Genomic DNA, 23,381 nt, shown 5'->3' on the forward strand with positions numbered 1-23,381 from the left:
CTAGGTTAGCACTGAAAAACATACCAAATCATCTGCTGAGCACCACGCCCACTGTTGGTGAGAAGCCAACAAAGCAAGACAAAACCAAACCAACACAACATCACCCCCAACAGCAAACAAAGCTGCTGCTACATAGTCAAACCACAAGTACAAGTAAAATCTAGCCTCCCTAATGTTTGAAACAATATCATGGACTGTGTATTGAACTCCTATGAAATTTGATTTAGCCCACATAGCCACCCTCACCTTAACAAGTTCCCCAATCTCTGCAAATTTTGGTTGACGACCATTAAACACCCAATCATTTTGGGTTTTTTTGGGTTTCACGCATGAATTCTTGACTTTAAACTCAATTATTTTAATGATACGATTTCGTAGTTTACCCTAACCTTGATAGTTTTGACCTACATACCCATCTATTTTACCCTACTTTATCAATGTTCTCTTAAACTTTTTTTTTATTAAAATCGGGTCGGGACAAATATAATCGGGTTGGGTAATTTTGCCATCTCCTTGCCTTCCAGATCGACCACAATAGGGCAATAGGTACTGTTTTCCAAATCTGCCGCTCCATCTTCTTGAACTTGACACCCCTTCACCATTGAAGCAACCCCTCCACATCTGCAAGTGTTACCCTGCTGATCGTCCACCAATCCAGCAAATCTAACCATACTTTCCATACTCCTGGGCAAAGTAACAGAACATGATTCCCTATTTCAGCTTCAGATTTGCAAAAGGGGCAAACAATACCCTCACTGCTTCTAATAACCCCAATGCTATGCGAGAAATCTACTGTCTTTACCCTGTCTTTCCAAGGTAACCACCCAAAAAATTGTGCTTTTGGTGGTGTTGCATTGTGCCATAACATCTTCGTAATTTGAAGCCTAGGTCCATACATGGCATCACACTCCTTCCTTACTGATGCAACTGTAAACTGACTTGAAGAAGCAGCCTCTCACTCGAGGAAATCAAGGCAGTTCATTCTAAGCACTGGAGCATTACTCAGCAAACCCTATAACCTGCCAACTTCTTCTTCTTCCCATGATAGGAGAGACCTTCTAAATGAGAGCATCCATTCCCCTGTGCTCCGTCTTCTTTGCACAAAATCCTTCAGAGAATCTTTTTTTTTCCATAGATAGACTATACAACATTGCGAATTCCTCTTTCAGTTGGACGTTCACGCACCACCTATCAACCCAGAAATGAATCCTGCAGCCATCACCTAGCCCAATCTTTAGATTACTATCATAGAAGTTAAACAATGTTGAGTTAGACATTACCACCTTCAACACGCCAAAGTCTTGATATCTTCCTTTCATCATCAGAGTTCATTGCTAGTAGCCATCTTCCACCCTATAAACCACACTTGCACATTAGAAGTTGTTTCCACAAAGCTTTATTTGCGGCCCTATACCTCAACTACCATTGCAACAAAAGACTCTCATTTACCTCCCATATCCTCCTAATGCCTAACCCTCCTTGATCTTTGTTCTTTGTCACTTCCACCCATTTGACCTTATGTACCTTTCTCTTCAGCTCTGAGCCACGCCACATGAATGCAAAATTTAGAGTTTGGTGTCTTGCATCATAGATATGTAATATAAGATCAATTCCTTATTTTATCCTAAGGTTATGTTTGGTTTATGGATTTGGAAAAGGAAAAGATAGGTGAAATGTGAATGAAATATAGCTAAATTTCACACATTTTTTCCCTTTCCCTACCCAAATACATGAACCAAACACAACCTAAAAAGAAATCTAAGATTAGTCACAGCTTCATAGGGGTAGGCTATTGGTTAATTATGCCTTGCAATTTTTTTTTCTTGTTATATATTTTTATATATAAGAGGAGTTAAAATTTTGTATTTCCATACTCAAATATTCTGGGAGTGAATGTGGGTCATAAAAAATCCTCCTTCCATTTTGACATATTTGACAATCTTGTTAAACTTAATTTATTTCATCCAGTTCTCAAATCTAATCTCCTATACTCTCAGTTTCACTTTGTGAGTTAGATTTGCTTGACTTCACTGAGTTCTAATATTTTATAGATAAACTTCACCAGCTTTATAATCTATTTAGAAAATTTTAAATTTGTGCAAACAAAGATGTAGCGTGAAAAATATTTTAATGGCATAATTGATTAACTGGAAGTTTCATGATTATTATTATTATTGTTTTTATAACCTAATTTTTACATGACTCGTGATTCTTTGTTGATAAGTTCTATCTTTTTGTTGCACTTGGCTAAAAGCACTAAAAGATTAGTGAATTCAACAAGATCAATTCATGATGTATATTTTTCATTTGTAATTTATGCCTTAATTAGTCTATCAATATATATTTTTTTAATAGCAAGATTTCAACCCTTGTAGGAGAGTAACACCCTTGGCCATTGAATTGAACCCTCAAGTTTAAATTTACACTGTTATACTAATTCATTGTTCATAATTTACAGGTTGCTTTTTCTGCCTCAATTAATTGGGTGGAAAGGGGAGCACTACTTTTAGTTAGAAGACAAATTGGAAGTAAATGTTCTTTTCTTCTTCTTTTTTGTTTTTCTTATTGGTATTAAGTTCATAATCATTTTACTTTTATCCTTTATTTTTCAGATACATGCTTTGTTGTTGCGGTTGTTGATGTGACGGCAAGTGCCCGTCACATATATTATGGAGAAGAGTTGGTTGCACTGGCGGCACAAGAGATCCTGGATTGTATACCATGGAATCCGAAAAAAGGAGGATCGGAGATTCTGGCATACGATTACATTTATAGGCAAGGGATCGCATTGGAGAAGTATTATCCATACACAGGAGTGAAAGGCAAATACGAAAAATCAAGAAAGGTATGTTTTACTTTTAATTAGAGTCAATTTGTGTGGCAAGTATGGTCAAACATCTGAATCATGTTTTACTTTTTTGTCCCTTTGTGTGGCAAGTATGGTAAAAAATCATAGGCCGGTGGGGATTACAATGGTGATCCCATATTTAGTTGATAGCTTAATGTAGTGGTGGATGGGCTAGAACTTCAGAAGAAAAAAAAAAAAGGAAAAGGAAAATTTGGAGAGCAATTCCCATAGCAATTGTTTTGTCACGCCCCAAATTTTAATTACTCGAAAACATTACTAAGAGCACGAAATTTAGGTCCCTTTTTTTTTATAATTAAAAGTATCTATTACCCTCGAGTAATAGAAACATAGTAGTTCATGTTCTCTCTCATGATGAGTGCAACAATAATAATAAAAAATACATGCCAAGCTCCCGCTGCGGAGTTACAAATAAATAATTACAAACATCAAGGTACAAAGAGATTACACACAAGATATACATGAACTTCCTAATCCTGAAACCGGTTAATCCGAAATCTCTTCCTGTAAAAAAAATGAAACAACCAGGGGTGAGCACAATTGCCCAGTAGGAATCTTATAGTTCTAAAACAATAACCATCCTATATATAGAAATGATCATGCATGCAAGGTGATACCATATAGTAGGTGACGTTTTATAATTTCAAAATGTCATACATAGAGTATCCTTTTTCTCGAAATTTATTTGAATATTTAGTAAAACCTTCGACCATCAAAACCATCGTTTTTATCAGAAAACCAAAAATCCTTTTGGAAACAAACAAGTTTAAGGAACCACATCATTTTATATTTATTAACCCATTCTAAAATATTCCTTATTAAATTTTCATCTTAACATTCCTCCTTTTTGTTCCCATTCTCCCCTTTTACTAGTTACATTTATTATAACTCCATACCTCACGTTCATGTTCCCTTAATACTCAAAACAACCCTCATACACTCTATTCCCACCTATCAATCCTTTATTGCTATAACTCTTTAACGTAGAAATCCAAGAACAATTACATCATATTCACATTTGCATTATTAGATATAACTCAACACATCACAAGGACAATAAACCCTTTTGTTTCAATTTCTCAATTAAACACAAAGCAAAACTCCTAATCTTTCCTTATAGATACAAAAAGCCCGGTGAGTTCTTTATCACTAACCCCTTCTCCAATTACCATTTCATTATCCATTCTTTTCTAATAATTTCTATATGCATTTCCATTTCATACCAATTTACACATCAAATGGTAATTTCACAAGTTCATCACAAGTCACATATATCATCACTGACCTCAACACACTTCACAACACATTCCACCTTTTTTCCGGCTTGATACAGCGGGATAGCGGGCACCCAATTCATAGCACATTCCACCTTTTGCCGGCTATTATACGACGGGAAGTGAACTCCCAAAAGTCATTCTCTCAAAAACCATATCTTTTTTGTTTTTTTTTTTCGAAAACCATTTGCAACTTTTTAAAACCATCCCCCACATTTGCCGGCTATTATACGGAAGGAAGTGGGCACCCAAAACATTTTCGAAAACCATCCATTTTTTTCACTTTTGCCGGCTACAATACGGCAGGACTGTGTGGACACCCAAAATCGTTTTTCCATTTTTGCCGGCTACAATACGGCAGGACTATGTGGACACCCAAAAACACTTTTGCCACATTCGTCCAGCGATAAGCCTAGACAGGGCAATTGGGCACCTTGAATTGAAACCACCCCCACATTTACCGGCTATTAGACGGACGATTGTGGGCACCGAAAAATCATTTTTCAATTTTTAAAACCATCCTCCACACTTACCGGCTATGATACGGACGGTCGTGGGCATCGAAAAACCATTTTTCAACTCCCTGTGCGGGTACTAACCACAACACAACCCAACACAACTCAACTCAACCCAACACAACTCAATTCCACATAACACAACTCAACCAACTTAACACCACATAACCCAATACAATTCACATGACACACAACAAGATTCAACACAACCATTTCAACACAAAGCTCATATCATCCATACTATTAGTAATTTCTTTTTCCCCAAGTTTGGTTCACATTATAACATAATTTAAAACATCAACATTGAGGGTTCAATCGCAACTTTTACATAAATTTGCAAACTCTTTAAAATTTCAATTAAACTTGTACATGTGTAATTTAACACTTCAATTTCATGATTCTACTATCAATTGAAGCAAAACCATTAACCATCTTCATGATCCAAACTAGGATTTTTAAGAGAAGTTAAAGCTTTTCACAAAACACATTTTATTCCAACCCTTCTATTACTTTTACACCCAAACTCAAGACCCAAGATCTTAACCCAACAAGTGAACCCAACTCCCTTCAAACCCTAGCCCCCAATCTCATGATTCATCACAATATGCATAAAAATATAAACTCTTGTATTTATATAAAGAAAATACCACAAATCTATCCATAAATGAGGGTATTGAAAGAGAACTAGAAACCCCTACCTCTTGAAGCCAAGAGATGACGACCCAAAAATCAATGGTGACAAAACCACAAACCAATCGGACCAAAAGGAAGCCCTCAATGAGATCTACACTTTTTCTCAAAGGACCATGGTGAAAAGATCACTCTAGTTGAGTAGATCTAGTAGTCTTAGTGCCAAAAGCTTGAGTTTAGAGAGAGAGAGAGAGAGAGAGAGAGGAGCACTCACGGTTTGAGAGAGAGGAAAGAGGAGAAAAGTGAAATGAAACTATGTTTGGAGCCTATTTATAGTAGTAGAAAAGTAGCCCTAAGGTCAATAAAATAATAGGCCCAAAACCTCCTAAAGGTAGGGCCCATTCAGACCCACAAATCTGGAAAAAAAAAAAACACGCAGGAGTCAACCCTTCGGGTAGGGGGGTTGACCTTTTAGGTAGAAAAAGACAATCTAGCACAAGCAAGGGGGGTCGACCCTTAGACAAGAGGGGGTCGACCCTATTTTACAGCAACGAACACACAAATTCTACAACATAAGAGGGTCGACCCTCCCCAGACTGGTGTCTATCCTATTTTCCAACAACACTTCCAGAAACTTCACCAATAGGTCAGGGTCGACCCTTAGGAAGGCTGGTGTCGACCCTAGAATGGAATTTCTAAGTTCCCAATGAACTTTTTGACAAGAACAAGTGCAAACAAACAAACCCAATGAGTTGAAATCGGATCACACTCCTCTAAAACCAACATTCAACAACTCCAAAGACTCCCAAAAAGATAAAAATAAGAGAATTAAATACACACTCCAATGGATTAAAGGATGTGGGTGTTACATGTTTGGCCTGTGTGGAAGCATAGGAATGAATGTATCTTTAGTGATACTCAACCAAACTTGGAGGCATTGTGTGAGTTTATCAAAGTAGGATTAGCCATCTGGTTGAAATCACATAATGTTGGCTACTTTTACTCTATAAATGAGATTGTTTCAAATATACACTAGGTAAGAAGGTGTTGGAACCGAAGCGGTTAAGTCAGGACTGCTCAAATGAAGATGGAAACTGTGGGTTTGGCAGCTGTAGTGATTACAAGCTATTTCTGTGTCAACCTAGTTGGGATCGTTTAGTTTTGTTGTGATGCTCTTTTGCACCTACCTTGCCTTTATTGATAATAATCATTTGTATTGTTCCTTGATTATTATTATTAAAGTTTATTTTTGCTGATAAAAAATATATATATTGAATTTATGATGTTTATAAATTTTGTAGTTTCATAGTCCACAAGTTTCTATCGATGGATGTTGCGAGATGGCAGCCGAAAATGAGTATGAGATGTCAAGAATTCTCCAGTATCACCCGATCACTGTTGGTATAGCCTGCCATACATCTTTTGATCTTTATAAAGGGGTATAAACTACTAAACACAAAAATGTTTTATTTGAATAATTTTGAAATAAGTTGTAATTAAATGTTATTGTAATTTATTTTTATATGTAGCGCTTGTACAAGCCACCTCGTTTTTTATTCGAGCTTGATATGGTGAAGCTGAGTGATAAATCAGATCTTGAAAACCATTCACTTCTGGAATTTCATGAGATTTGTCTTGTAGGCATGGGGACTTACAATGGAGAACCTGCCTGGCTGATAAAAAATTCCTGGGGGAAGCAGTGGGGTGTAGGCGGCTATGCATACATCTCACGCGACGGAAGCTACGCCGGAGCCTTAGGGATAAATTGTTGGCCAACTTATCCTATTATTGGTGATCACGAAAGATATGAGAAGCCTCACCTCTATAAGCCACCTGCTGGGGTTATATTCCCGAAGAAGGATTAATCTTGTCATGTTCTCTGCTTGTCATTAACATTCCTTTTGTTAGCAGTTTATTTATTATTTTTTATTTCTACATTCTGTTTCAATATATAAGGCATCTACTTGTACAGATGTGCACCTTTGCTTTTGTGATAAACCCTTAAGCGTGTCTGCTTATTTCATGGTCAAGCAAGGTAATGGAAATCAAAAGGATAATAACAAATAATAAAGGAGATGCATTCAACCAAGGTTTAGAGGAAGCCCAAAGACTCACAATGTTTCAATATTAGAGCCCATATGAGAATGGTTTTTTGCACGTATTTCAATTTGTTTGACGTGAATAGAGTTCTCTGGCTTTAGATTTATTAGATATGGTTCATTAAGTTATTATTATAATCTTGGTTTGGTTGAGGTTCTTTAAAGGATTCCTTGCTTTAAGTCAATAAATCTTGGTTACTTGATCAAGCATGGTAGAGCACTATAGTTGGACACATTTTTATTTTACACATGTTGGAGACTTAGATAGTAATTAGCTTTCCTTGTATTTTACATCATGGTGTTGTGTGTTGATGGATATGAAATAAAGGGATTGGGTTTCATTTCATATTTAAAGTAGTCGAGAGAATTGGTATTGAAGTGCTTCCATTTGAAGCGTTAAGGTAAAGCTATGAGATTCATCCTACTAGAATAGTTGTGCCACTAGAATTTTGAATGTTTAGGTCAAAATTCATGTTTTTTTTTTCTTCTTCAAAATCATTCATAAAGTTCTTTTAAATCCATTCATGGAAAATTTAATCCAAGCTATATTGCTTGAAGTTCTTTTTGTTGGAAGGTGGAAAATAAAAGGAATGGAAGAAGGTAAGAGCAGAAGGATATCAAAGTTCACCTTTTTTTCTTCCAAAATTACTGAGATAAGGTTCTCAAATTCATTCGTGGAGTTTGTCCTCGTCAAATGATTTTTAGTTATGTTTAGTCTTGCTAAGGTTCACTATAGGAAATTACACTTTTAGCTACCAAATTTTTAGTCGCCGAAGGTTCTTTTTTAGTCTTCGAAAGTCATTGGCGACTAAAGTTTTTTGTTGCCCATTTAGTCACTGAAGCCTTGTCGGCAATAGTCAATGGCGACTAAATTCGCGTTGGTCACTAATTATATTATCTTCAGCTACTAAAACAAATTAGTCGCCAATGGTCACTTTTTGGCGACAAAAGATTTAGTCGCCGAACGTGATCAAATAAAAATGAAATTCTTTTTCAACAACTAAATAGTTTAGTCGCCAATAATAACACATTTAGCGACTAAAAAATTTAGTCACTGTTTTATGCCACCATTAGCCACCAAATAGTTTAGTCGCCAAAAGACTGGATATTTTCATTGCACTGTATTTTACGGCCAAACATTTTTGCCGGCGAAGGTGTATTGTTCTTTTGTGACTAAAATATTTAGCCAACAATATTTTTTTTGGCTACTAAATATTTGGTCGGCAAAAGTCTTTTGTTTTTTTTTTTTGCTACAAAATATTTAGTCACCCAAAACCTTTGCTTACAATTTTGGCTACCAAATATTTAGTAGCCAAAAACTTTACAATCTGATTTTTTAATTAATTTCTCAACCACCTGTATTCATTCCATTATTAGTGCAACCTGTACCCTGTATATAAACAAAATAATTCATATATTGATTATATTATCGATCATTCCAGAACGTGCACACATTTCACTTTCAACCATCCAATAAATTCATATTTAACATCAAATTCCAAATGTAATAGAAATTTCATATAAACAAAGTATAATCCAATCTGAAAAATGTAATTTCATACAGAACAGAGGATTAAACAAAAACCATGCCCTATAAACACAAAAAAGTAATATAAAAAATAATATATATATATATATATATAGTAATATGTAGACTAAAACAATGTCCTCTGCAATTGTCCAAAAAAAGTCCTATCCACAATTCCACACCAAAAACCATCTGTAAAAATAAAACTAATCGTTAGTATAGACTGAATATTGGCATATTTAAAATTATAAAAGAAAATCACATAAAACTCAAATGTAATTAATCTTTTCAAATTAATCATTAGTTTTGCATACTCGAATGTATAAAAAAAAAATCAAAAAAAAAAAAGAAGAAGAAAGAAATTCAAAAAAAAAAAATTCTAGTAATTTTTATAAGTAATTCTTCATAAACAACTCAAATCGCAGTTAGCAACTTAGCAATTCAATTGACAAACAAATTAGTATTGACACAGACAATTCATAATTCCAATTTAGTATTAAGATAAAAATAAATCTCCATTATAATTTCACCAAAAGCTAAGCCTATTTCAACAAAGTGATATTAAACTTCCAACAAAACATGGCAAACACATAATATGTAGACTAGGGGCTCCAAAGAAACTTCAAAAGAAAAAAAAAATAATAATAATAAAAAAAATAAAAAATACATTAATAATTGTCCCATTATGAGTATAGTCATTGTTCATTTGTGAAAGCTATGTTCAAGTTCGAAAGTGAAGGTAGACTTTTTAGTTTGTTTATGTTTTACTTCCATAAATGGAAAGTATATATAAAAAAAAAAGAATCAATATGCAACAACCGATCATACTAGAAGCAGCGTTGGAGATATTGATCTTCTTTTTTTTTTTCTTCTCACAAATCAAAACTACTTCTACTACTACTTGTGAGTAGCACATTTAAACAACACAAATGGATATGGTTTTGAACAATTAATAATAATGTAAGAACATTTAAAACAGTGGTTTGGGGCTATTTTGCATTTTCGCCCCCCAAATCCCATTTTCTGACTATGTTTAAGGTATAACTCTCAATTTATGTGTCCTATTTACATACCATCAGTTCTCACAAGTCATTTTGACATAAGAAAGCCGCTCGTTACATCCAAATAGTGGTTGGGTGGCTGTTTTGCATTTTTGCCCCCTCGAACGCCCTTTTTCGACAAAGTTTAAGGCGTTTTTGATTCTAAATCCCAATCTACATGTCCTCTTTACGTACCATCAATTCTCACAGGTCATTTTTGGCACGACGAAGCTGCCCGTTACATTCCAACAGTGGTTGGAGAGCTATTTTGCATTTTCGCCCCCCAAACTAAGGATGGCAATTTGAACCCGGCTCGACGGGGACCCGACCCCCCGACCCCAATTTAAGCGGTTTTTCCCCGAAAAATGTCCCCAACGGGATAGGGATGGTATTCAAAAATCAATCCCCGATCAGTTTCGGGCCGGGGACAGGGATAAGTGTCCCAGTCCCGTACATGGCCCGGCCCCGTCCCCGTTCCCATCCCCGTTCATCCTCGAAGCAAAATTACTATTTTACCCCTTTCTATAAATATAAACCAAAGAACTCTCTCTCTGAGTCTCACGGCTCTCATCTCTCTCTCCCTCACTCACGACTCTCATCTCTCTCCCTCACTCACTCAGATCTCTCTCATCTCTTATCAACATCAACATCAGATCCACCACCACCACCGATCTGAACAGATCGGTGAAACCACTGATCTGAAGCCACCACCACCACCGATCCCTCCGTTGCCACCGATCTGAAGCCACGACTATGACCAGGACCGTGAAGCCACCGGTCGATGTCTTGATGCTGATAAGAAGCTACTGATCTGAAGCCACCAACCGTGAAGCCACTGATCGTGAAACCCCAATTCTCTCTCTCTCCCTCTCTCTCTATATATATATATATCTGTTGTTGATTGATGAACAAATTTTTTTCCAAGTTGTTATCTATATTATATGTTGTTGTCTGTTGTTGTTGATGAACAATATTATATCTGTTGTGTGTGTGTGTGTGTTGAACAGATCTGTATATATACAGATTAATTTCTTTTTTCTTTTTTGCTCTTGTGTTTGTATCTGTGTTGAATATATTTGTCGGGGATTTTCCGGGGTCAGGGAAATCCGATCCCCGTTAGGGGACGGGGACGGGAGAGGTGAAGGGTTCCTCGCCGGGGATCGGGGGCGGGGCTGGGGATTTTGTTATTGTCAGGGATCAGGGACGGGGAGGGTCATCCCCGGCCCCACCCCATTGCCATTCTTACCCAAACCCCCATTTTTCAACTAAGTTTAAGTTTAAGGCTTTTTTTACTCTAACTCCTAATCTACGTGTCCTATTTATCTACTATCAGTTCTCACAAGTCATTTTTGGCACAAGGAAGCTGCTCGTTACATCCCAACAGTGGTTGGGGGGCTATTTTGCATTTTCACCCCCCGAACGCCTTTTTTTGACTAAGTTTAAGGCGTTTTCAATACTAACTTCCAATTTGCGTGTCTTATTTATGTACGATTAGTTCTCATAGGTCATTTTTGGTATGAGGAAGCTGCTCGTTACATACCAATAGTACCTTGAAACTAACCAAGCACCCAATTCCCAAGGATAAAGAAAATAAATTGGGCAAATTACACTAATAGTCCCTGTACTTTATCTCTCGTGTCACTTTGGTCCCCATAGTTTTAATTTACTCAATTTTGACTCTCAATTTTTGATTTTGTATCATTTTAGTCCAAGTGTTAACACCAGTTAAAATTGTCGACGGAAAACAAACACGTGAGACGCGCATGCCATACTCTTAGGGGTAAAATAGTAACTTCACCAATACTATTTATTTTGTTTCTTTCAAATCAGTGAGTTAACTCATTATAAGTTCACTCATAGAAAACAAACACATGAGACGCACATGCCATACTCTTAGGGGTAAAATAGTAACTTCACAAATACTATTTATTTTTTTGCCTTCAAATCAGTGAGTTAACTCATAGAGTTCACAGTATAATTTTACCCTAAAATCTCATTTTTCTAAAGAGAGAACTAGGAGGAGAAAGAGGAGAGAAACAAAATGAAATAGGAAGAGGGGAATGTGGTGGCTTATTGGTGTTGAGACGAAAAAGTAGTGTGGTTGAGAAGATCGAGGACGACGGAGATTCTGACAGAGAATGAGCGGATCACGGTGAAAGAGAGCAAAGGTGAGGCTGATAGATAGGGGTTGTGAAGGGGCTAACTAAGCCCAAAGCGATCGCAACTGAGTAAGCTAAGGAAGGGGTTGGCAGATGGAAGTCGTGAAGGAGCTGACGGATGGAGGTCTGGGTTGGGAGATGCTGATCTTCTAGTAGATCACGACGATCTATTCAACAGATTGCAAAGAATCTTCTTTGCCAATAGTCTTCTTCTCTTATTTTCTCTCTTCTCTTCGGTTGATTTTTTTTATTTGATTTGTATGATTTTTTGTTTGATTTGATTGAATTATTATTTGATTTGGAGGAATTGGCGGTCTGTCACTTTGTTATTGTCATTGTTATCATCTCTCTCTGTTATTTTTTTTACTGTCACTTTGTTGTTTGGTGATGATGGGATGATAGGGGTAGATGAAGGAGGTTGGATGGAGGTGATCGATATGGCAGGTATGTGCAAAAGACAGGGTGGTGAGTTTGGTAGTCTGGGTGGCAGATGATACTAGGTTTGATGTGGTGGAGGTGGATGGTGCTGATGTTGAGATTGGCCATGGATGATTTTGGTAGTGGAGGAAAGCAACGGTGGTAGGTGATTATTATGTTGCAAAGACTCAAGAGGAAGAAGATGGTGAAACAAGGAAAGGGTTGTGAAATGTCTATATTGTCCTTGAAAAAGGGTCATGTGCGTCTCACGTGTTTGTTTTCCGTCAATAATTTTAACCGGTGTTAATAATTGGATTAAAATGATACAAAATCAAAAATTGAAGGTCAAAATCGAGCAAATTAAAACTACAAGGACCAAAATGACACAAGAGGTAAAGTGGAGGACTGTTAGTGTAATTTTCCCAAATAAATTTGCATGTTATTGGCTAATAGATATGTACAATATTTCCAAAGTTGATTGACTCTCCAACAATTATAACTAACAGTGAAGTGATTCTCATTCATTCTCCCTTTCAAACTTGACATTACAATGGCATAGATCATGCAATATACGTCTCTAATTGTGCTTACCATAGAAATACAGAACTTGAAATTATGTTATGCATATTGCAATCAAGTTAGGCAAAAATAGATGTTAAAATTTTCAGACTTCAAACTCTCCGTAACACCAACTTGTAGGAGGTATGACAAAGGAACTTTCAAATGCCCATAAACATATTCATAATTAAAAAAAATATGTTATAGATATGGTATTTATACTTCTTAGAGCAAATAATAACAACCTGATGGGTAAAAAATTATGTTTGGAAAATAGAATACAATTTATAAACCAGAAATAACTTGTGAAGGAATTCTTTCACCAGCTAAATTTTAGATTTCAAATCACGTTTACATCGCTATCTTGTGCCATTGAGCTAGGGGAAACCTGGCTCTGATACCACTTAACAGAACGGAATACGCATGAAACTAGATATCGTTTTAGTAAACGAATACTCTTGAATCCACGAGAAAGAAACCCTTGAATCCACAAGCAAAATAGAGTAACTTGAAAATTATAATGATAGAGAATGCCTTTGCCACTAGGGTTACATAACTATTTACACTAGATAAAGTCTTGGTCACCAAGCATACCTGGATACCAAGTAATATAAAAAGAACTAATTGACTAGGGTAGTACTACTCTTGGTCAACAAGAATACTTGGAGACCAAGTATAGGAAAATATAAGAAAATAATAAATTAAGAAGTGGGGTTGGTCTGAGGATGAGATTCTTGTGGCTTCTGAGAAGAATCCGTGGTGTATGGTGTCATCCGAGCATAAGATCATGAGAGTGATGGAATTTTTTGTCAATAAAATGGGTTGGGATTCTTTATTTCTTGCAAAAAGTCCAATACTTATTGGTTTTAGCTTAGAAAAGAGGATTGTTCCAAGGTGTGCAATGTATCAAGTATTGTTGTTGAAAGGTTTGATTAAGAACAGTTTTAACTTGACAACTATGTTAAAGAAACATGAAAAGTGGTTCCTAACGAAGGTTGTCAACTGTCATGAGGAAGAAGCTCCTGAGCTATTGAAACTGTAGAAGGACAAGTTGTCTCTTGCAAAGAAAATATAAAATAAGGATGTTTCTTTTGATACCAACTCAACAAGCAATTGCCCTGTTGTCTTGCTTCTCTTAGTTTAACACTGGTTATTGATTTATCTCATTTTGTCATCTATAAGCAAGTTCGAGGTCAATGTTTTCACTCTGAAAAATGTGATTTGAAGGTTCACATTGCTGCATTGAATCTTTATCATTCTGTAATGGCTGAGGCTTGAAGTAGTGTACCTATATCTGAAGATTAGCCAACTCCTTAATGCTGCATTCATCATTTGAGTAACCGTTGCACATTAACAGTTATAATGTAGATTGTTGTGTCCAGTAAATTGTTGATGTTATGCCTATGAGATGTTAACAGAGTGTCGGTAAGATAAGCCATTGTCTAACTTTTTTGTAGGGCTAATTGTGCAAGCCTCATTTGAAGGTAAGTAATCTTTCAAAGTTTAAATGCCATGATTTCTAGCAGCAACTGACAAAGATTGTCACATTTTCTTCAAAGATGCATTTTGCATTTTCTTAAGTTCACTCTTCTATTGTAGGGTTCCCGAATTTTGTATACTATTTACTGCATACAATAAGTGTAGCGGCTAGACAGGAACTAATATTTAGCTTCAATTTGAAATAACAATGATAGTTTAAATGGTTCACAACATATGGAAGTGCAGAGAAGCCTCTGGAATTCCTTGAAGGCTTATGGACTAGATGAGTGATCGGTGTTAGAAGCTTCTTGAATGTGTTTAATTAATTCATCCATAGCTAACACCAACAGATAAGGATGCAAGGTTGACCCTTGATGCAATATCCTGCAGTGATTGGAAATTAGCAACTAGCCCGGAGATTCTGAATAAGCTGAAATTAGCAACTTCAATTATGCAAACCATTGAAACCTTTTCTCTACCCTGCATTTGGTTTGTGCAATTCTGTTAACCAGTGATGTTCATGGTCGTTCTGGTTGCTTAGTTTCCACATTTCTCATGTACATTAGAAGCATAACTGTGGTGTAAAGCTGTCATATAGGCACTGAAATGTTCCACATTGTGAGCTGTGGGCTTATAATTTGAGGTTATCAGATCTAGGTTATTATTTGTATTCTATTGGAAGCTATTATTTGTTTTCTATTGGAATGGGCATGTGGCATGGCTGGTGCTGGACATTTTTACCTTGTGACATTACCTTAAGTTGTATAAATAAGCTCACATCCTGCTGTCTTTTTTATTGTCTATTTTTAGTTGGTTGAGATAGGGGACCTAAAACCTTATCCAACTTTGTGGCATGAGGATAATGGAAGGAAGCCATGGGAAAATTGAAGGTATACTAGATTGTCTTTTCATTCAAGTGCCAATTTTTAATTGATTGATTCTACTCTTGATGCATACTTGACACTGTTGTCTTAATATTCTAAAAGAATTGTTGTTTTAGGCTTTCTTCTTTCAGGCAAGATCCCTCTGGAAGCATTTCTGGCTGGCATCTAGGTGATGTAGCACATTGACTTGTAGCTAATAGCTTACAGTTAAGGGCAAATTGGAATGGTTACAACAATGAGGAAAAGAAAATGTGTGTAAGATTTGCAGAAGTAGCTAACAAGAAGCATTTGGAAGGAGTGAAGAAAATAGCTAAGCTGGAAGCAAGTGCCAAAGATTGCGTGGTCTTGTGCGGAAGAAGTTGCCAGGTCCTGCAGCACTGGCTCAAATGAAGTTAGAAGTAGAGAACTTGGGCCGGGATTATGGAGAAACTCGAGTAAGGAGGTCTCCTTTAAAGCCTCCAAGTCCACACCCACCCCAATTGCTTGACTTTTCCCTTGATAGTGTACCAAAATTCGATAAAGAGAATGATTTTCTCATAGAACGTCTTTTGGCAATGGAAGAAGAAACAAAGATGTAGAAAAAAGCTTTGGCAATGTGCACTAGTGAATTGCATGCTTCCAGGAATATTTGTGCTAAGACAGTCAGCAAGCTTCAAATTTTAGAATCACAACTGCATGCTGATAATCAACAAAAAAGTCCATCAAAATCTAGTCTTCAGATCCCCACTGAAGGTTCCCTCATTCAAAATGCTATCAGTCCACCGAGCTTCACCTCCATGTCTGAAGATGGAAATGATAATGAAAGAAGTTGTGCTGGTTCTTGGGCTACAACATCGATCTCTGAGCTTTCCCATTTCAAGGGAAAGAACATAAAGAAATCTAACAAGGCTGAAAATGAAAATCACCTGGAGCTTATGGATGACTTTTTGGAGATGGAGAAATTGGCATCAAATGATTCAAATGGAGCCATCTTTGGTTCAGATATTTCAAATAATATGAGATCTGAAATGGCAAACCAAGATACTACAATCAACCCACATTTCCATTCCAAAGAACAGCCTGAGTTGGATTCGTTAGAAAATCATGAGTCTAATGCGGAATTGCCAGTACCAGATCCACAATCTGATATTGACCCACTGCCCTTGATGAAATTCCAAATGCAAATCTCTATGTTGTTTGAGTCCAACGATGCTGACATGAAAAATATTTTGGACGACATCAGATGTGTTGTGCAGGAAACGCAGGATAACCTGCATCACCAAACCATGGGTTGTGTTTTCATGGAAAGTCACTACTCTGATGCCACTTGTGATAGGCAGGCTTGTTTTGAGGGGGTTGAAGTAACTGAAGAGAAGGAAATGTCTTTGTCCAAAGATAGTTCCATTAATGAAGAATTGGTAGCTGCTGTATCTTGGATTCATGACTTTGTATTGGTTCTGGGGAATGAAGCTTCGGCTGTCCAGGGAACATCTCCTGATAGGGATGTACTGAGCCAAAAAATTCAGAAGTTCTCTGCCACATTCGATAAGGTTATTAACAGCAAAATAAGTTTGCTTGATTTTGTTCTTGACCTTTCTTATGTTTTGATTAAAGCCAGTGAACTTCACTTTAATGTCCTGGGCTATAAGAATAATGAAGCAGAAACCAATTGTTCTTATTGCATAGACAAGGTTGCTTTACCTGAAAGTAAGGTGGTTCGGGACACATCAGGAGACAGATATTCAAATGGTTGTGCTCACTTTTCTGATTCCGCTTCTGATCATGAAGGAAGTTTCATTTCAACCTTTGAATCAAATGCTACATCGTTGAAATGCTTGCTTGAGGAGTTTGAACAGTTGAAATTAGAAAAAGATAACATGGCTTTGGATCTGGAAAGCACCAAGGCTCAGCTACAGGGAACAGAGCAGCTTCTGGCAGAAGTTAAATCACAATTAGCATCTGCTCAAAAGTTGAACAGCTTGGCAGTTGAAATGTATGGCCGAGTCATACAAGTCTCTTGAAACACATGCAGAGGAGTTGCAAACTGAAGTGAATCTTTTGCCTGCCAAAACAGAAAATTCAGATAACGAGTTTCAAAAGGAAAGGCGGAACCATCAGGATGCTTTGGCCAAATAAAAGGATTTTTAGTTCCTAGCATTTTTATCGCATACTGGTCATCCTGCCCACAAACTGATACGTATTTCAAGTACAATGTCCAAAAGGATAGTTACAGAATCAATTTAAGGCCTGATCAATATCAGGCCAGCATCAGGTTTTATTATATCAAACTTGCTCCATTCTATATGTTTTATGTGGTTAACTAAAAGTAAAAATGTAGATGATTGAATCTCTACATGTGACCCATTGATCCTTGTCTCTTGTTTCTCCCTCTGAGAAGTTAAATGATTTTCGGAAAGTACATCTTGCCTCTGTTCGTCTATATATTTGTTTGTTTATATGTACTCATGCCTCAAGTAGATTTTGATTTATCTCTGATTCTTTTTATTTTTTTATTTTTTTAAAAAGAATTAGAGTTGCACAGTGGCTGACGTTGATGTGACGACTAACCAGGTGAGGGTTTATACTTATATCCACCATGTGTTTACAATTTTGGACTTGTTCAAATGCTCGCAAGCTTTCATTTCTAACTTCACCTAGCCTATGTTGAAAGTAGGAATCTAATATTTTAACAGAGAGTCATACTTCGCTTTAGGATTTTGTTTATTTGTTTAGAGTAATGCTAGGGATCATGAAAATGATCATGAAAGATTTGGCCTTTCATTAGGGATACACGAATAAACACATGGTCACCGACCTCATACTCAGGAGGTCTTCTTCAAACATCTGCATAGTTCTTTTGTCGGTCCTAAGCTATTTTGAGCCTTTGCCGAATAGTTTTGATTTTCTCAGAAGTGTCTTGCACAATTTCAGGCCCAAGCAAAGCTCTATCCCCGACTTCTATCCAACAAATAGGTGATCTATACCTTCTACCATACAAAGCCTCGTATGGTCTCATACCGATGCTGGAGTGGAAGCTATTATTATAAGCAAATTCTGCAAGTGGCAAATAATCTTCCCAACTCCCTTGAAAATCTAAAGCACACATCCAAAGCATATCTTCCAAAGTCTGTATTGTTCGTTCTGATTGCCCACCTATCTGTGGATGGAATGCAGTACTAAACCTAAGTTCTGTTCCCATAGCTTCCTGCAAACACTTCCACAACCTAGATACAAATTTTGGATCTCTATCCGACACAAAAGATACGGGAACTCCGTGTAAACGGACAATCTCATCAACATAAATAGTAGCCATTCTATAAGCATTAAATGTAGTTCTAACTGGTAGAAAATGTGCAGATTTAGTCAGTCAATCAACTACAACCCAAGTAGAATCCATACCTCGAGAAGTCCGAGGTAGGCCAACAACGAAATCCATAGTCACATGCTCCCACTTCTATTCAGGAATAGGAAGGAGTTGAAGTAGACCGCCTGGTTTCTGATGTTCAGCTTTAACTTGCTGACATTGAAGACATTTGGACACATACTCTGCAATATCTTTCTTCATTTTAGGCCACCAATAGGTTTGTTTCAAGTCCTGATACATTTTACTGTTACTCGAATGTATAGCAAATAGGGATCTGTGGGCTTCATCTAAAACCCTCTTCTTTAGTTCCGGAATATCTGGGACACACATATTGTTCCGAAATCTCAACACCTCATTCTCAATGCTAAACTCTGCTTTCGGACTTGTCTCAAATTCATCAATTATTTTCTTGAGGAGTTCATCCTCTTTCTATTTCTGTTTGATTTCATCAATGACTGCTAGCTCGGCTGTAATAGCGGCTATCAATTCGGCCTGTTCACACATTACCACTTCGATTTCAAACTTCTCAACATCTTGCAAGATCTCTTTCTGTTCAGTAAGCAAACAAGCCATATTCCCCGTTGATTTTTTGCTCAAGGCATCAACAACTGCATTAGCTTTCCTGGGGTGATACTGAATCTCTAGATCATAATCTTTTATCAGTTCGAGCCATCTCCTCTGTCGCATATTCAACTCCTTCTGCGTGAAGAAGTATTTCAGACTTTTGTGATCTGTGTAGACTTCACACTTTGCTCCATACAGATAATGCCGCCAGATTTTCAAAGCAAAAACAACTGCGGCCAATTCTAAGTCACGCGTTGGGTAGTTTTTCTCGTGTAGTCTCAACTGTCGGGAGGCATAAGTGATAACCTTTCCGTTCTGCATTAGCACACAACCCAAACCTTTATAAGATGCATCACTAAAAATTACAAAATTTTTCGTACTTGACGGTAGTGTCAACACTGGTGTAGTGGTCAATCTTGTTTTCAATTCATGGAAGGCAGCTTCTCTTTCGTCATTCCATTCAAATGATTGTCCATTACGAGTCAACTGGGTAAGAGGTACAACTATCTTGGAAAAGTTTTTCACAAACCTCCTGTAGTACCCGGCTAGGCCCATGAAACTACGGACTACTGTCACATTAGTCGGTGTAGGCGAATTCATGATTGCTTCTATTTTCTGTGGGTCCACTAAAATTCCTTCCTTGTTGATCACACGCCCTAAGAAAACAACTTCATCCAACCAAAACTCACATTTCTTTAGTTTAGAAAATAATTTCCCCCGAAGTATTTGTAGGACAGTTCTCAAATGATGTTCATGATCAAGTCTATCTTTAGAATATATCAAAATGTCGTTAATAAAAATCACAACAAATTCATCAAGGTAGGTTTTGAAAATTCGGTTAATTAAGTCCATAAATGCTGCTGGAGCATTAGTCACTCCAAATGGCATTACAAGAAACTCAAAATGTCCATACCTCGTTCTGAATGCAGTTTTCTCAACATCTTCTGCTTAACTTTCAACTGATGATACCCGGATCTCAAATCAATCTTAGAAAACACCTGTGATCCCTACAACTGGTCAAATAAATCATCAATACGGGGTAAAAGGTAATTGGTCTTTATCGTTACCTTGTTCAATTCCCGGTAATCGATGCACGAACGCAAAGTTTCATCCTTCTTTTTCACAAACAAAACTGGTGCACCCCAAGGCGAAGTGCTAGGTCGGATAAATCCCTTGTCAAGCAGGTCTTGCAATTGTTCTTTCAATTCTTTCATTTCGGCAGTAGCCATTCTGTAGGGAGTTTTAGAAATGGGCTGGGTGCCTGGCACAGTTTCAATAGTAAACTCTATCTCCCTGTCTACCAATTCCCCTGGTAATTCATTTGGAAACACATCTGGAAATTCTCTGACAATAGGGATGTCATTCAATTCAATATTCACAGATTGTTCAGACAACACATAGCACAAATAACCCTGGCACCCTTTCTTGATCAGTTTATATGCTTTCATTGCAGATATCAAATAAGGTGAAGGCACTACCCCATTACCCACAAACACAATCTCTTTCTATTCTGGTGGTTTAAACACAACCCATTTTGTCACACAATCAATGGTGGCACAATATTTGGTCAACCAATCCATGTTCAAAATTACATCAAAATGTCTAAAATTCAAGGGCAACAAATCTACATACAGGATAGCATCCTCAACAAGCATATCACAAAATCGGTATATAGATTCACACAATACAGATTCCCCAGATGGAGCAGACACACAGAGCAGATATGGCAGTAATTCTAGAGGTCTATTCAGTCTAGATGCAAATGCACATGTCACAAAAGAGTGTGTAGATCCAGAGTCAATTAACACAAAAGCATCCTGATTACATATAGAAATAGTACCTGAGACAACTACGTTGGCGTTCCGTGTATCGCTCGGAACAAGCACAAAAACTCTCCATTGTCTCACGGTATCCCCTGTGGTATCAGATCTCAAAGTATTTCCCAGCTTCGGGATCGATGCAATGGAACTAGCAGCTATCCTTCTACCATTCTGATTACAATCCCGGGCCATATGCCCTTGTTTCCCACATTTGAAATAGGCTCCTGACACAAGGTAACAAACTCCACGGTGCCTTTTACTACAAATATTGCACATGGGAGCTGTGTCTTGGGAAGAATTCGAAGTATTTGAGGAGCCCGTATTCTCCTTTTTCGAAAATTTCTTGTTCGAGAAGAAGCCTTACCTTTTGTTGCCTTTCCATTCTGTTGTTGGCTTAGCTTGTCTAGCTATGTTAGCCTCTGATATGATGGCCCTGTCTAGCACCCCGATATAGGTTTCTAGCTTCAAGACATTCACTCTGTCTAGGATGTCACTTCGAAGCCCACCTTCAAAATGCCTCACCTTCTTATAGTCTGTATCAATCACATGTGGCGCAAACCTGGCCAATTCAGTGAACTTGGCCTCATACTCAGCTGTAGTCATACTGTCTTGCCTTAGTTCCATGAACTCTGCTACTTTCCTGTCCCGAACACACTGCGGGAAGTACTTTTCATAGAAGATTTCCAGAAATTTCACCTAGTCAACAACCTTATGATTTTCTCGCATTAACATCCACCATCTTCTTGCCTCGTCTTCTAGCGCAAAAGTGGCTAGAAGCACTTTCTGTGTCTCTGAACAGGGAAACACTTAAAATAATTTCTCAATGCTGCGAACCCATGCTTCGGCTTTCAACGGGTCTAGTCCCCCATGGAACTGTGGTGGTTTCATTTTCTTGAATTCTTTGGTGAGTGCTATTATCCGATCGTCATTCTGATTATCTGACACAGGAGGTGCCGGAGGTGGAGGTGGCGGGTGTGGTTGCTGCCACTCTTGTTGTTGTCTCAAAGTTTCTGCCATTTCCTGTATCAGTCTTTCCATTCTGTCTATCCTGGCAGTAGAGGATTCCTCTATCTCATCACCTCTTGTTCTCGCCAACTGATTAAACTTACATTATACTTTATACAAAAGATATACAAGTATGCATATACTAGAAAGCATACATATTCAAACAATTGCAACGAAGCAATTCACAAACTTATAGCACATAACCGTTCATATCAAAATAGTTAAGCATAATCTCGATGCTTCCAAATTCATACTTATCACATGAATGCATCCTAGATCTTTTTTAGACGCTTATTGTTCTTTTGGATTCTGAAACCACTCTGTCATGACCCGAACACGCCCCCGTGGGTTAAGGACATAACGGCCAGTAATCATGAGATTACCTACGGCCTCAAACCAAAGCAAAAGTTCCTTAACAGAGTTAATGGGGACCAAACAGAAGTAGTTTAAAACTTTGTCCATAGAACCGTGCTTACATGGCACGTCAAAAACAAACCATACATATGTACATTAATAACTCATAACAGAATACAGTAGCATAAGTTCTGTACAAATAGGGTCATCCAAAACTGAGTCAACCCATGAAAACTATATACTGATATATTCAAAGTCCTCGCCGACATGACAAACTTCACTGGGGCTGGGTCTGGACCTCTCTTGGCTCACCTACAAACACATGAATGAGCGTGAGCGAAAGCCCAGTGAATAATATCAAATAAGAAGATACAAACGATATGTAGAACAACATACTTCAAATGGCCTTAGGTCCAATTTATAATTCCATTTAACTTATATACACAATTTAGGTCAAGTGACTGCGGTTCTAAACATATTGGCCTTTGGCCCATTTAAACTTCCATTTCTGTCAAAACGGCCTCTGGCCCACTTGTTCATGTCAAAACGGCCTCTGGCCCATTCATTCATGTCAAAACGGCCTCTGGCCCATCCATTCGTTCTTGTCAAAACGGCCTCTGGCCCATTCACTCATTCTTGTCAAAACGGCCTCTGGCCCATTCAGTCGTTCTTGTCAAAACGGCCTCTGGCCCATTCATTGATTCTTGTCAAAACGGCCTCTAGCCCATACATTTGGTATAGCAAACATTGTCCACCAATCGAATCAATGAACTTATAAAACTTACATAAAAGTAAGCAATTGGACAACTACATATTTCAGATATCTTTGTCGAGATATTACTCACA

General features: G+C 37.5%; 1 protein-coding gene and 1 pseudogene across 1 annotated transcript; both read left to right on the forward strand.

The window, feature by feature from the left end:
• The first annotated feature begins 703 nt into the window (after window positions 1-703).
• LOC145803980 (zingipain-1-like) lies at window positions 704-7,150 on the forward strand. The gene is made up of 5 exons (XM_082897384.1): window positions 704-805; window positions 2,459-2,528; window positions 2,613-2,845; window positions 6,587-6,724; window positions 6,815-7,150. Exons 1-5 carry the CDS (start codon window positions 704-706, stop codon window positions 7,148-7,150), a joined length of 879 nt encoding a protein of 292 aa, XP_082753510.1.
• Window positions 7,151-15,427: 8,277 nt separating this feature from the next.
• Window positions 15,428-17,564, forward strand: LOC114275153 (filament-like plant protein 4 pseudogene; annotated as a pseudogene).
• Window positions 17,565-23,381: the final 5,817 nt, after the last annotated feature.

Source organism: Camellia sinensis, chromosome 12, assembly GCF_055761805.1.
Source record: "Camellia sinensis isolate YWXY chromosome 12, ASM5576180v1, whole genome shotgun sequence".
NCBI lineage: Eukaryota > Viridiplantae > Streptophyta > Magnoliopsida > Ericales > Theaceae > Camellia > Camellia sinensis.